This window comes from Amia ocellicauda, chromosome 8 (assembly GCF_036373705.1).
Source record: "Amia ocellicauda isolate fAmiCal2 chromosome 8, fAmiCal2.hap1, whole genome shotgun sequence".
Classification (NCBI taxonomy): Eukaryota; Metazoa; Chordata; class Actinopteri; order Amiiformes; family Amiidae; genus Amia; species Amia ocellicauda.
Window position 1 is genome coordinate 33,404,137 of NC_089857.1, and position 13,691 is coordinate 33,417,827.

At 35.7% G+C, this 13,691-nt stretch overlaps 2 protein-coding genes across 5 annotated transcripts in view; one reads left to right on the forward strand and one right to left on the reverse strand.

Moving 5' to 3' along the window:
* The window catches only part of LOC136754893 (guanine nucleotide-binding protein subunit alpha-14), a 40,290-nt gene extending 35,384 nt beyond the window's left edge, over nucleotides 1–4,906 (forward strand). Inside the window, exons 4-7 of the mRNA XM_066711110.1 lie at nucleotides 221–349; nucleotides 521–650; nucleotides 1,324–1,477; nucleotides 2,028–4,906. Of these exons, the coding sequence (XP_066567207.1) occupies nucleotides 221–349; nucleotides 521–650; nucleotides 1,324–1,477; nucleotides 2,028–2,218 (604 nt within the window). The 3' untranslated portion in view covers nucleotides 2,219–4,906. The remainder of the gene's footprint in view (nucleotides 1–220; nucleotides 350–520; nucleotides 651–1,323; nucleotides 1,478–2,027) is intronic.
* Nucleotides 4,907–7,738: 2,832 nt separating this feature from the next.
* The window catches only part of vps13a (vacuolar protein sorting 13 homolog A), a 57,756-nt gene continuing 51,803 nt past the window's right edge, over nucleotides 7,739–13,691 (reverse strand). For 3 of the 4 annotated variants that reach the window (XM_066711112.1, XM_066711111.1, XM_066711114.1), the window contains 5 exons: nucleotides 13,460–13,574; nucleotides 10,837–10,922; nucleotides 10,320–10,443; nucleotides 9,356–9,430; nucleotides 7,739–9,140 (listed from right to left, as the gene is read on the reverse strand). In XM_066711112.1, coding sequence (XP_066567209.1) covers nucleotides 9,090–9,140; nucleotides 9,356–9,430; nucleotides 10,320–10,443; nucleotides 10,837–10,922; nucleotides 13,460–13,574 — 451 coding nt within the window. In that variant the 3' untranslated portion in view covers nucleotides 7,739–9,089. Of the gene's footprint in view, nucleotides 9,141–9,355; nucleotides 9,431–10,319; nucleotides 10,444–10,836; nucleotides 10,923–11,757; nucleotides 12,264–13,459; nucleotides 13,575–13,691 lie in introns of those variants that run through there. The other variant, XM_066711113.1, reaches the window with a different exon arrangement.

Consider the following 13,691-nt stretch of genomic DNA (forward strand, 5'->3'; position numbering starts at 1 on the left):
TGGGAACATTTAAAAATATACTGGATAGGATCCTTGGATCACTCAGTTATTAATGGACACCAAACGAGCACGATGGGTTGAATGGCCTCCTCTCATTTGTAAACTTTCTTACGTTCTTACTACACATCCTTATGTGTCTGTATTATGACTACATGGTTATATGATAAATATGCAGTGCTTTTTGTACTGAAATACTCTTTATTACATTATTTTTTTACAGTTATTTGGGTGACTTGGATCGCATTGCAGATCCTGCATACTTGCCCACCCAGCAGGATATCCTTCGTGTCAGAGTGCCAACCACTGGAATCATTGAGTACCCTTTTGATCTAGAAAATGTCATCTTCAGGTGCGCGGAAAGTTTAATATCTCACATATATGTATGATTGTGTGTGTGCGCGTGTGTGTGATAAATCCTATAGTAGTACATATTAGTTTTAAAATATTTTTAAATTTAGTTACAAGTAAAACTCATTGCTGATCATTAACTGAGCTGATAATGGGTTACATGTTGTTTCAGAATGGTTGATGTTGGAGGCCAGAGGTCCGAAAGAAGGAAATGGATTCACTGTTTTGAGAATGTAACTTCCATCATCTTCTTAGTTGCACTCAGTGAATATGACCAGGTTCTAGCAGAGTGTGACAATGAGGTGAGTTGTTGTTGTTTTTTTAAACATAAAATCAGCCCCCATTTTTACTATTACAAAAACAGACACAACAGCTAAATTAGAAGTTTGTTTTTCCCCCCTCTCATTATAACACCATCATTTTATCTTTAGCCAATTGAATAGAGTTGACTAGTTTGTGGTGCTACAGAAATGACTGGTGAGTGTTACAGATACAGAATTGTTATATGTCCATAAGCAGGGAAATGTGCTTATTGAGAGAATACAAGAGAGACAAAATTGAGTAATATCCACCACAAAAAAAAATCTCAGTATTTGGTCATACTTAAAAAAAATTAATCTTATTTCCTGTTGGACAGTGCAATGTGATTGAATCTGAGAACAACAGAAACAATTTTCATATACACCTAGTTTAAACTTCATCCATCCTGATTACAGACACATCTGATCTTTTTTTGTTCTTACCCAGCATGCACTACCAGCCATTAAACGAAACATTATACAAGGAGAAAATGTGTTTGATTCGCATGAACAAAAATGCAGAAAACACAGAAACAAAACCTGGACCTGTACACCCATCGCAAAAATGCTTTCAATAAGAGAAAATTTGCTGTTAAAATAGGAATGCCCACTATTTGTTCCTCAAAATGTTTAAACAAACATATAATCAATTTGATTGTAACATCTTCCTTTTCAGAATCGTATGGAAGAAAGCAAAGCCCTGTTTAAGACCATCATTACCTACCCCTGGTTTCAGCAGTCTTCGGTCATTCTGTTCTTAAATAAAACCGATATTCTGGATGAGAAGATCGTGTACTCTCATGTAGTGGATTATTTTCCTGATTTTACCGGTGAGCTGTCAGTTTTGTATCGCATGCATTTGTACCTACACCTACGATTATTAAAGGCTAAATAATATCCAATAATGCTGCATATGCAGAAATCCAGTCCCAAAACAGTGTAGTCTTAGTGTTTAGTTTTATAACATGTGAAGTAGTAACCAGTTCTTTTTTCAGTCTTTAGTTCTGAATTTCAGCTTTGGAAAGATTGACTTAACCCAGTGGTAGACAGAACTACTACGGATTCATGAATAACTGCAATTAAAACCTCATCCACATTTTGGATATATTCATAAGTGACTGCATGGTAATAAGAATCCCATGAGATTTAAGCAGAGGACATGCTGATTGAGGGAAGAATAAATAGCAAGATAAAGGAATATCCCCTAATTGTATAGCATTACATAAATCCACCAACACAAGGTTTTAAAAGAACACTATAATAAGGGAATGTAACCAAGAATTGTGAAATGAATGGAGGTAACAGATTAGTTTATGAAAACATTTTTTATAATTTGTCTCCAATGTGTCTCTGTCCCTCATCTGCTCTCTCCCTTTTTAGGTCCCAAACAAGATGCCGAATCTGCCAAAAGGTTCATTTTGAAAATGTACCAGGACCAAAATCCAGATAAAGAAAAAACTGTCTATTCACATTTCACCTGTGCCACAGACACGGAGAACATTCGCTTTGTATTCGCGGCTGTGAAGGACACCATCCTGCAGCTGAATCTCAAAGAGTTCAACCTGGTGTAGGAAACGCCACTCCGGGGGCCTGAGTCTAGTGCAGGCGGAAGAAGTGCTAAACCATGTTACTGTAACAGTGGACTCTCTCCAATATTTCACTGGGCTGTCACCAGAAGTCTGTCTTTTAACAAAACAAAGAATGTCAACTTCTGGAAGACAAAAAAAACAAAATCAGGGCTGTTGTGAGGGGTCTAAGTTTACTTTTTTAATTTCAATTTAAGATTCCCTGTTTTAATGTAGGCATTTTGTTTCATTATTTAAATAAAAAAAAAAAAGCTTTATAGGTTTGAAAACTGAAGACAATGCAGAAATACTTTATTAACATTACTTTGTTTTTGTATTTTATCTTTTTACTTGAGAGCTCGATTGCTCATTAAATAATAGAATTTCCTGTTTCTGATTTTAAAAAAAAACTTTTACAAAGAATACTAGGGAAGGGCAAACAGTTGTTTCTTATTTAAAACCTTGTCTTATTTAATTAATTGAGAGTGGATAGTAAATAATATCCACAAAACTGCTGCGATTTGAAAGTGTGGTATAAACGTACTTTACAAACCACTTCTAGTGTCTAGGTATGTTGTTGAACTATTTTGTCCATCTCTAATATGTAGGCATATGTATATTTATTAAAACAAACAAAATATGTAAAACTAAAATGTCTCAAAGCGTTGACACCCTCTGAATGTGGCTGTGCGATACTGTAATACATCGATTCTGAGCAAAGAGAAACCGTACTGAGTTAGCAAATACGTTCACCAAGGTCTTAATGATTCAGATGCAATAACCTCACCGTCGAAGTTCCTCATTTATTTCAGGTTATCATAATAATGATAATTGACACGACACATTTCTACAGACTTCTGTTTCACATTCTGAATTAACACAAGTTACATTACAGAAGCCACAATCGATTGTACCTCAAATGAATAACAAGCTAAGGCCAGGGTATCTTGGTAAGCTTTTTAAATTAGGAACCATACGCTATATGAGACAGGTGATGCGTGGTGTCTCATCTTAAGAAGTGAAGCTTCAGTCTCCAGGTCTCTTTCCTGGCTTCACATCTCCGACTGAACGAGACTTGTTATGGATAATCACCTTTCTGCTGTGCTAGATATAGTGTATGAGTGTTATTGTAGTTGGAATCGGGATGGCAGACTAACTGTAGTGCTACTTCTGCTGCACAACAGCATTGATTATTTTCTCTTGCTGTCGTCGTCTCGAGATGCAGATGCCACTGAGCCAGATTATTGTACTTTGGGATTTTATTTATTCACAGAATACAATAAATAAGTTGAAGTGTAATAGGGAAATAACACAGATGGGGCTACACTCTTCTGTTACCAAGTACAGCGTCTGCCCTTGTGCGGTTCTTTGTAAGTAGAATGAATGTGTTTTTTGGTTAGGTCAGGTGTCCTTAATTCGGGTCCTTAAGTCATTCCCTTTGCTCTTTGACCTAACTAAGAGGTTGCATAATCGGACCACGTTTTTCTGGTTGTTAATCTGTTGCTCATTTTAATAGACCTATGTGGCAAACTGTAAACATAAAGGACAGACGCTCAGGAACTTGGGCTAGGCTACCACCACCTCTAGATAATTAAGTCAGCCAGTACTAATCCAATAAAGCCCAAATTATTCTAATGAAGTAGTTTGTCTTAAACTTAAGGTAATTGCCAATAGACCTTCTTTTCTATACTAGGATTTTGCAACACTCTCTCATATATATATATATATATATATGTGTGTGTGTGTGTGTGTGTTTGTGTATATATATGTATATATATATATATATATATATATATAAATATATATACACAAACACATATTTCTCAAAATAGCTGTATTTTGGTAAAAGCTATTGATATGCTTGAATATGGTGTGAAAATGCTTTCAGACATGAATGGAAGTGTGTTTGTGTTTAATACTGGCATTACGCCTAATGGGATGTAACCATAAGATGTGCTTGTCAAAGCTTTCTTTAACATCTGGTGTGTGAATAGTCTCGCTTTTTGGGCACATTTCAATGAAGAAGAAAAAAAGAAAATGCATTAATTAACCTCGTTATCTGCCACAAGATAAAGGTACCAAAGAGAACATAAACCAAATGTGAAAAGGGACTTTATTGATGCAATTTTAAAATAAAACAGCATCTTGCTGTTTAATATCTAAACATGTAAATATGTATTTCTATAAATATACATACATACATATATTGAATTTAATAGATTCTTGAAACGTTGTTAGGCCAAATGTTTGTAAACTGTGCCTTTGATGCAGGTCTTCTTTATCTAAATATGATGTACATGTCTCTAGTTTTTTTTTTTTTTTTTTTTAAGTAGTCATGAGGACTGCTTATACCTTGAACTTGAGATTAAAACAATACAATAAATGCTATTTTCTGATAACTGATCTCAACTCTGAAATGGTTATTGTATACTATCACTGTAGAAACATCAAAATATAGATAAACTTTTTTTTTGTCTAGTGCAGGGGTTCCCAAAGTGCGGCCCTTGAGGATGTTTGGTGAGGCCCCCCCAAGCCAACCTTCAATCACATTTACTATATTTTTTCACTTACTGAAAATGTTCTGTTACAAATTGCACATGTCATTTGGGGGGAAATAATAAAACAACAATTACAGTTAATAAAAGTTCCTTAACAGAAATGTATAGGAAATAAAAAGGTATGATTTGGGACATATTTTGTTTTCATTGGTGGTTAATTTTCTACTGAAGCCCCCCAATCCTATGCAACCTCTGGAAATTGGCCCTCCATCACTAGACATTGAAAACCCCTGGTCTAGTGCATTTACATAAAATTGTCTCTGAATTTGGTTAAGTTCAGTTTTATCAAATGTGACAACTGCTGCCTTTTTTTGTTTAATTAATGGTGTGACACTGCAGGATGTTTCAGTGTGTCAAGCAGTGTCACACAAAATCTATTGAAAATGCTGAAAGTTTCTAATCAATTTGACAGAAATACAACCAGATGTCTGTGGGAATTAAGATGTTAGTAGCCACTTGATCAACAAACTTACATAATCTGTTTCTTGGACACATCCCCAGAATGGCCTCTATATGATCACACACTTTACAATAAGTCACAATGATAGATTCATGTATTCATTTTTTTCCACAACTGACTAATTTTATCTATAGCTGGCACCACAACCCAGTATAAAAATACAAATATGAAGTGAGAGAAGTGAACATCACTGGGGATGTTTCTCTGCCTTTTCGAATTATACACTCACCTAAAGGATTATTAGGAACACCATACTAATACTGTGTTTGACCCCCTTTCGCCTTCAGAACTGACTTAATTCTACGTGGCATTGATTCAACAAGGTGCTGAAAGCATTCTTTAGAAATGTTGGCCCATATTGATAGGATAGCATCTTGCAGTTGATGGAGATTTGTGGGATGCACATCCAGGGCACGAAGCTCCCGTTCCACCACATCCCAAAGATGCTCTATTGGGTTGAGATCTGGTGACTGTGGGGGCCAGTTTAGTACAGTGAACTCATTGTCATGTTCAAGAAACCAATTTGAAATGATTCGACCTTTGTGACATGGTGCATTATCCTGCTGGAAGTAGCCATCAGAGGATGGGTACATGGTGGTCATAAAGGGATGGACATGGTCAGAAACAATGCTCAGGTAGGCCGTGGCATTTAAACGATGCCCAATTGGCACTAAGGGGCCTAAAGTGTGCCAAGAAAACATCCCCCACATCACTTATTAATTATATTAAAAAAGCCTGACACTAACTGCAATGTCATTTGTCATCTACAGCACTTAACACTTATGTTTCAAAGATAGGTTCTTCATTAAGCACATATAAATATAAAGTGATTGTCTTCTATAACCATGTATCTGAAGCCTCACTTTGTCCCTAATCATCTTACACTTGAAGGCTTCAGAGACACCACTTTCATAATGAGATGTCTTGATAGGGTCGTTACTGAAGCAGAATCATATGCTCTGGCAATTATGAAAAACCCTGTAAATCAATTAGCTGCTGCTGGCAACAATCATAACAGCCAGTAGGCTATTTATTGTAGTTTAGTAGCACCATGTGATTATGATTATTATTTTGAAATAGAAAATACAATTACCTGATTAAGATCAACATTCATCCGATTTATTAAACGAGGTCACCTAAGGTGCCACTGGAACATCTTAACCCTAAATGTACTGAGTCTCAATGAGAAAAGAGACGTCATCTAATTTTTCTTAGTGTAGCTTAAGCTGAGCTCCCATTAATTTAGAAAGTTTGCCAGCTGGCCTCATAATATCAGCATTATGGGAACAGAGAGCATTTATAAATTACCTTGACCTAAATAATACTTAAATTGAGCTTTTGCTTAATTGATATGGTCATTTATTCATGATGGTAAAACATTAACATGCAATAGTCTCATATCAAACAAAAATAAGTCATCTGGACTATTTTGGACACAGCATTGATCTTAACCTCTGTAGACTCTAAACATTTGTTGAACTTTTAAGCTATAAGGGTATCTATTGGTACCACATAGTACCTGCATATTGTGTAGCTCATCACATATTGTGTGCTTTGCTCTGATTCAGAATCTGCCTCAAATCTTTGATTTGTATCTACAATTTGAATTGCTTTTTAACTTGTATGTTGATTAACAAATGTAAGGCAGTTGTACTGGATAAAATACATATTTGGCCTTTCCATATAATGTTGTCCACATCTGCTTTATATATATGTAACATCCACAACAGAAAATAGTTATTATAGTTTTATTTATTTTTATTTTTTTAATTCATTTTAATAATTGCAGAGGTAAAAAAGGACTACTTTCATAATTCTGGTTGCCCCAAGGAAGTATAATTTTTCAGTGAACAGAAATACTCCTAGCCACCCTGGTGGCAGTTGATATGCAAAAGCAACATTACAGCAGACTTTTCAGTCTGTTTAAACAGTACTTACTTACCTTACTTACTTGAATTTAAATGAAGATTACTTTATTTTCTCTTGTTCTATGACATGTTAACCAATTAAATGTTCTGGGGGTTTTCTGTTCTTGTTGTGGTTTACTTCTGGTAGGCAGTGGCTAAACATTTCAGCGAGATCCAAATATTTAAGTTACATTTAGTAACAGAAGCTTATTTCCATACTATTGCCCATTTAATGTCAAGACAGGGTGTGGTACCATTAATACTGCACCTGTTTGTGCTAAAATGTTCACTAATGTCCTCGACACAAACGTGCACACAGAACCTCAATACCTGTAGCAAGTCATGATGGATTGCTGACCTGCTCTTCCTGCATCAGATGATAAAGAGGGAAAAAAGGGAGTCGTGACTCAGAATTACAATGTATTCCGGAATTTCTTATGTTTTACATAACATTACAATTTATAATGAACTCGCCCACCAAAACAAATGTACATTACAGCAGTCAAGGAATATGTGTAACGCACTGGAAAAGGAAAATAAATTAAACAAAACAAAACAAACAAATCTGAGAGAAAGAAAACACCAAGAAAACTAAAAGCACTCCATTTATAATCCACTTTTGGTAATGTTTGGTTTAATATGTCCAATATAACATCCAATACAAAAATAGAAAACAAAACACAAAAGGTTCAGACTGCCAAATTATAGGGAAATACGGTTTGTGATGTGTAAAACCTAAAACAATGTGTACGTTTTTTCCTATTCTAAACTGATTGTGTGACTACAGATATGAACTTGTGCAAACTGAAATGTGTTACAATAGAAGTTGTGTATTGTGGCAATCTAGATCAAATGAACAACAAACACAATAGATATTGGGTGGAATATTTCAGACTAATTTATTTTAAAAGAACTGTGTGTGGATTGTGGGGTTAGAAACAATTCAGACGTCACATCATAGCCAATAATACATTTGAACTGGCTAGTTCTGTATCAACATTTAAGGCAAAGGAACATTCACTGACTATATAGTTTTATAACAAGTATGTATCTTAGCTGTCATATTAAAGGAAAATTGCAACACAACAAATCTGTGTCTGTGTTATATATGACTAGTGATATATAAATCTCAGTAGTAGCTGATTAAATTGCATCACTTCAGGTTGCACTTCAAGTGTAGTTTGCTAGTGAATATTGTCACTGTGGAGAGGTTCCTCATATGTACACTCTTCCTGTAAAGAGTGTTTGCTGTAAAGCAGTAAAGACAATCATTTTTTTTACCATTTGTTTCAACCATACATAGCTGACTGAGTAAAACCTCTCCAAGAAAAAGGATATGTCTTTGTTAGTTATAAAAACAACATGCTTCTGTACATACAACACACTGTTATTCAAACCAGTAACAGCATGCAAGAGTCTATCTTTTGAGCTTAGGTTCACGGGTAAGAAGCTGCCTGCGAAATTAACCACAGTCACTAGAAAACAGTGGAAATAAAGCTCTGAGATGCCATTCATAAAGACAGGTGAGTAGAAAAAGATCTCTCAATAGCACTAAAAAAAGAAACCAAGAAAGTGTAAAGGAAGAAGTCGCTGGCACTTCAGTATATTTATAACCGTGGCACTTGATTGAGAGTGGTAGTGTGAAGAGCGACTGCTTTTAAAATTCAATGTACGACCAACGAGCTGCGACGGCATCATGGACATTAACTTTAACACCAATCGACCGCGCACTTTGCAAACGAGATTTTAAAACTTAGGCACAACCTCTTAAAAATGCATATAAACAGATAAAAAAAAAAAAAATGAAACCCATGTGTTTACAAACTCGATAGATCACATCTAATATCGTTGCACATATTCCATTCATTTCATGCATGCAGGAACATCAAAGGCACTGAGGGCAAATGTGCATTTGATGTTCACTTTCATCAGAGCAGCCTCGTATCAGGTTTTCAGCACTTAGGCAGGCTCTCTCTCGCGTCCTCCAATTTGGCAAGGACCCACTGTTAAACAAACAATCAGCTTTTAGATTCCTTCACTGGTGATGCAAACAGATGTTTTCTATGTATAAAAATCTTCTTTCAATATAACACAAGAATATCACAAGAACTATCCCAGTATTTTAGTACTGGGTTATTTGCACATTATTTTACAATTATATTAAGAATTGTCTGAGAAACCAAATACAGGTGTAAAAGGAGAAAATAAATGTACTTACCTTGGCTAATTCAGGAGTTTTGAAGTTTATGATCTTCCCAAACTCTTTGGCATGAAACACAGACTTTACTCTTTCCTATACAGCAATTACAACCAAAAATATAAAAGCATATATATTACACATATAAACAGTTCACATCCATTTCAGACTTATCATTAAGAAATCCTCAATTTTTAATTTTGTTTTTAATTTAAACTTATTGAAACTAATTTAACTTCAGTAACACAGGTTACTTGTGTAATGTCAGTGCAGGTTTTGGCTTTAGCCGGCCTTCAATCCTTTAGTACTATTTTCAGTTCAGTCCAGAAGCACACAGACATATTTCACACAGACTCACAAGTTATACAGAGAAGGGCTGTCAATATTCATTTTAAGAGGGCTTCAGAGTTCACTGGCCCCATTTCACTAATGTTTTATGCCTCTATATAGGTTCAATTATCTGATTGGTTGGAGAAGTGTAACACTTATCTGCAGCCTTTAAACTGTTTATTAGCATAGTTTCTAATCTAATCAAAGGCTGTATTTACATGCCAGCAAGGAAGTCAAGGTGGTGATGGCTGGTTATGGCATTAAAAGAGAGCCAAAGAGAGAGAGTAATATGGAATTGAAACCACAGGACTGCAGTAATAGTTTCACACCCTTGATGGGTCATTCTGAAAAATGTTCTTTAGAGTCTGCATCTTTGACATATTCTCAGGACTGATCAACACATGCTTGTATTGCAAGTCTATCCACTTGTTTTGAACTGAAAGAGAAAAGTTTGATCACAGCAAACTCCATCTCTACAAGAAGACAGTAGATTCAATTATGTCTCAAAAGGTTGTGAAAACAAGAACATATTTTTAAACTGCCATGAAAGATTTCTCCTTTAGCATACCAAGGCCCATTCTTCACATGGCTATCGATTGGTGTATTGATTTAAGAGGAACAGATCATTTTGCAGACTACACTGGAATACAATTACCTTTGCTTCTATACGCAACCGCCTTCCTTCCACAATCATTGGCTCTTTGGTAAACTCATCGAAACAGTACTGCCACTCACAAGTCAGCTGCCCAAATGTCCCTTTCGTTACGAAGAATATGCAGCTATAAAAGAAAAATAATAAAGCACTTATTCTTTGCTTACTTTTTCAGACTTTGGAAAATCAACAGCACTGCATTTAATGCAACATCAAATGTACTGTGCATGCATGAAGCAGATGCCTAAAAAACAGACATCCTTTTCAAATTGCAGTCTATTGGCACAACTTATATATAGATATACATCTTGTACTTTCCGCAACCACTTTCCAAGATGTAGCATTACACATACAAACCCAAACTTGTTACATAGGACCAATCAATCGATCAAGTATACTTTCAGAAATAATACACATACATTCAGCTCCATGTAACACACAACAGTAACTTTGCTTTCTTTTGAAGGTAATAAGGACAATCAATTCAAAGATAGGGAACAACTGAGAAAAAATGTAATACCTTTTTGTGATCATGAAAAAGTCTGAATCATTCACCTTGGCGTGGGCAAAGTACCTATATTTGGCAAATCTTCCATTTTCAATTCTCTGTATAAAAGCAAAGAAAAGACATGATGACAATGATGTCTCACAAAAGATTAGTTTCATACTGAAGACTAGAAAAGCAAGAGAGGTATTACCCAGTTGTGAATCTGTCCCTTGGGAGTACAGTACTGGAATGTTAGCATCTTCATTACAATCAGTCGCTGAAATTTGCTAGCTAAAATATTGTGGTGAAGTGAGTAATAGAAAGCATTTCCATATTATATTTTCCCTTCCTTTAATAGTTCACATGTTGTTTGAAGCTCACAATTTAAGAAACCCAACAGTATTACTTTATATTGAAATAGCAGGCCCCAAGAGACTTAAATGTGTTTTTTGTTTTGTAAGAAAAAAAAAAAAAAGAAAGAAGACCTTTATAAGTAACTGTTTCATAGATAATCTACTGTGTTTTTCTGTGCAGAAATATTATTTTTGGTTTTGCGCCACAATATTCCAGCTAATTAAGCATTGTCAGCAACACAATAAAGATGAAAAGTTCTCAACCAAAATTGTATAAAATATATTGGCCAGAAAATACCAAATCAACATCTTCTGACCTGTAATGTTGTAAATAATTTGCTTGGGGTTTTAAAAAAAAGCATTTACATGTCAATATGACATTAATATCCACAGTACAAAACCTCCAGTGTCAAATAAAGCATGTACTGAAATTACATTATCAGACTTGAAAGAAATGGTCTCACATAAGGTTAAAGCATGGTTTCCTTAGAAAATAAAAAAAACAAGCGAAACAAAACTTTGATGTTATGAAATTGTGTTTCGTTACACAGTTTAATCCTTGAGACGCATGCCCTGAGAACAGCAAATGATTAAAAAGCAGTGTTTTAAAATACATTTTATTAGTTCTTCACACACAAATAGATATACGTATGAACAGAAAATACAGCATGGACAGCACATAAATGAACAGAAGAGCAGTGGCATGGCAATGAAGAAGGCAAAGGGTTCTTTAAAATTAAAAATATTTTTTAATTAGGTGTGAAAATAAGTGCTTATATTAGATTGTAGATATAAACCCCAGCCCAAGGTAAATTAAAATAGATTCAAATGATTGATTACATTAGATTGATTAGAATTGAACTCAATAAAGAATTATCACTGGTGGATATTTCTTTAAAGAAGCCCTTTGCGATTGGTGCAAGCTTTAGATCAGGACACACAATGGCGGCCACAGACTAACTGCATGACTAACAGCTACATTGACAACTAGGTTGAATGCATGCACTGCTAGCACTTAGCAATTTTATTCTAGCTGCCATCATCATCATCATCATCATCCTCATCATCACTGTCAGTCCTAATCCATTCAGTGTAGGCCATTCTTTTCTGCAAGCATAACAAAAGAGGAAAGAGAAAACATAGCCAATGTCAGTTCAAACATGCAGGCTTGGCAGGAATGTGACGGCACAAAACAAGCGCTCAGGGCTCACCATTGACAGGCTTGATTCTCATACTCAGCATAACGACAATTTGAAGAAAATTTCACCCATTTATTATTATTTGATTTTTAATTGCCAATTTGTTTTATTAGTAACTTCCCAATTTGACATCAATGCCTTGTAAATCAGCTTGGCTCACTGCTAAACCTGCTTCACTAATGCAAATGCGATTTAGCCAGCTAGTGCTCCTTCACATTGCTATGCCATCCATCCATCCATCACTCCACAGTGCAAACAGCAGAGCATTGGCATAGTATGGAGGAGTAACATAGCTCTCTCTCTGAAAACCCTGCAGACTGGCATGTGCCCAGTATGCAGTCAAAGCAAGCTGAGGTGACCTTGGCTGCCTTGTATCCTCGCAATGCCAGCAGTGTACGGCCAATTGTGCACCAGTCCAATCCGCAATCTGGATTTCATTTGATAAATATGGCAGGACAGGTGATAATGAAAGCCTTGATGCAGTTTTATTAAATATAATACGGCTCTTATGTTTTTATGTCTACATTAAGATAAGAATGCAGTGTGGTTAAAACAAAAAAATGCAAGTCGTCTAAAGAGCAGATGGCACAATGATCAATACATTTAAATCACACACTTGATTGGGCTCCCAAAAAACACTGCAGAAATGGAGACATGGCAAATGAAATGGTGATATGTTTCAGTAGAATAGGGAAGCAATTGATAACCCCACTCCCAATTAAGTGTAATTGTACTGGCAATACATTCTTATACTATATATTTTATAAAAGAATCATACGCATTTTATATTTTAGATCAAAAGAATCAGAAGGGCCTTTACACACTCAGTCTTTAAAAGTATTTCTTCCTGCTCCACCACAATCGAAATGGATGTGAAGGACACACTATGAAGGCAAGCATTAGCAGTGCAGATATTCAAAAGGTTACCAATCACAACAGAGGATCCGACAAAAACACTGTGATTCTTTGTTTTGATGACGTAATGGCTCCAACACCTTGGCTCTAAGCAGATACTTGCTGTATGAATGAGGTTCGGTGGGCACAATGTCAGGGTTACATCCTACCTTACGTCTTGATCTTAAGAAAAGGGCAGAAATAAATCACCTGCAACATCTGGCTGCCAACCCCTTCCCTTTCCTTGTACGGCCTGATGACTCCATCTTCATGGAGAAAGCGTGGGGGACGCAGACTCTCCACATCTTGGGAGGTTTCAGTTGCCCTAAAAAACACAATACAAATAAAACCATGGCACAGATTAAGGATTTTTACTTGGAACAATGATTCTGCTTTACTGAGCAGAACTGAATCACTTTAAGTTGCCCTTCACTCATAAAAC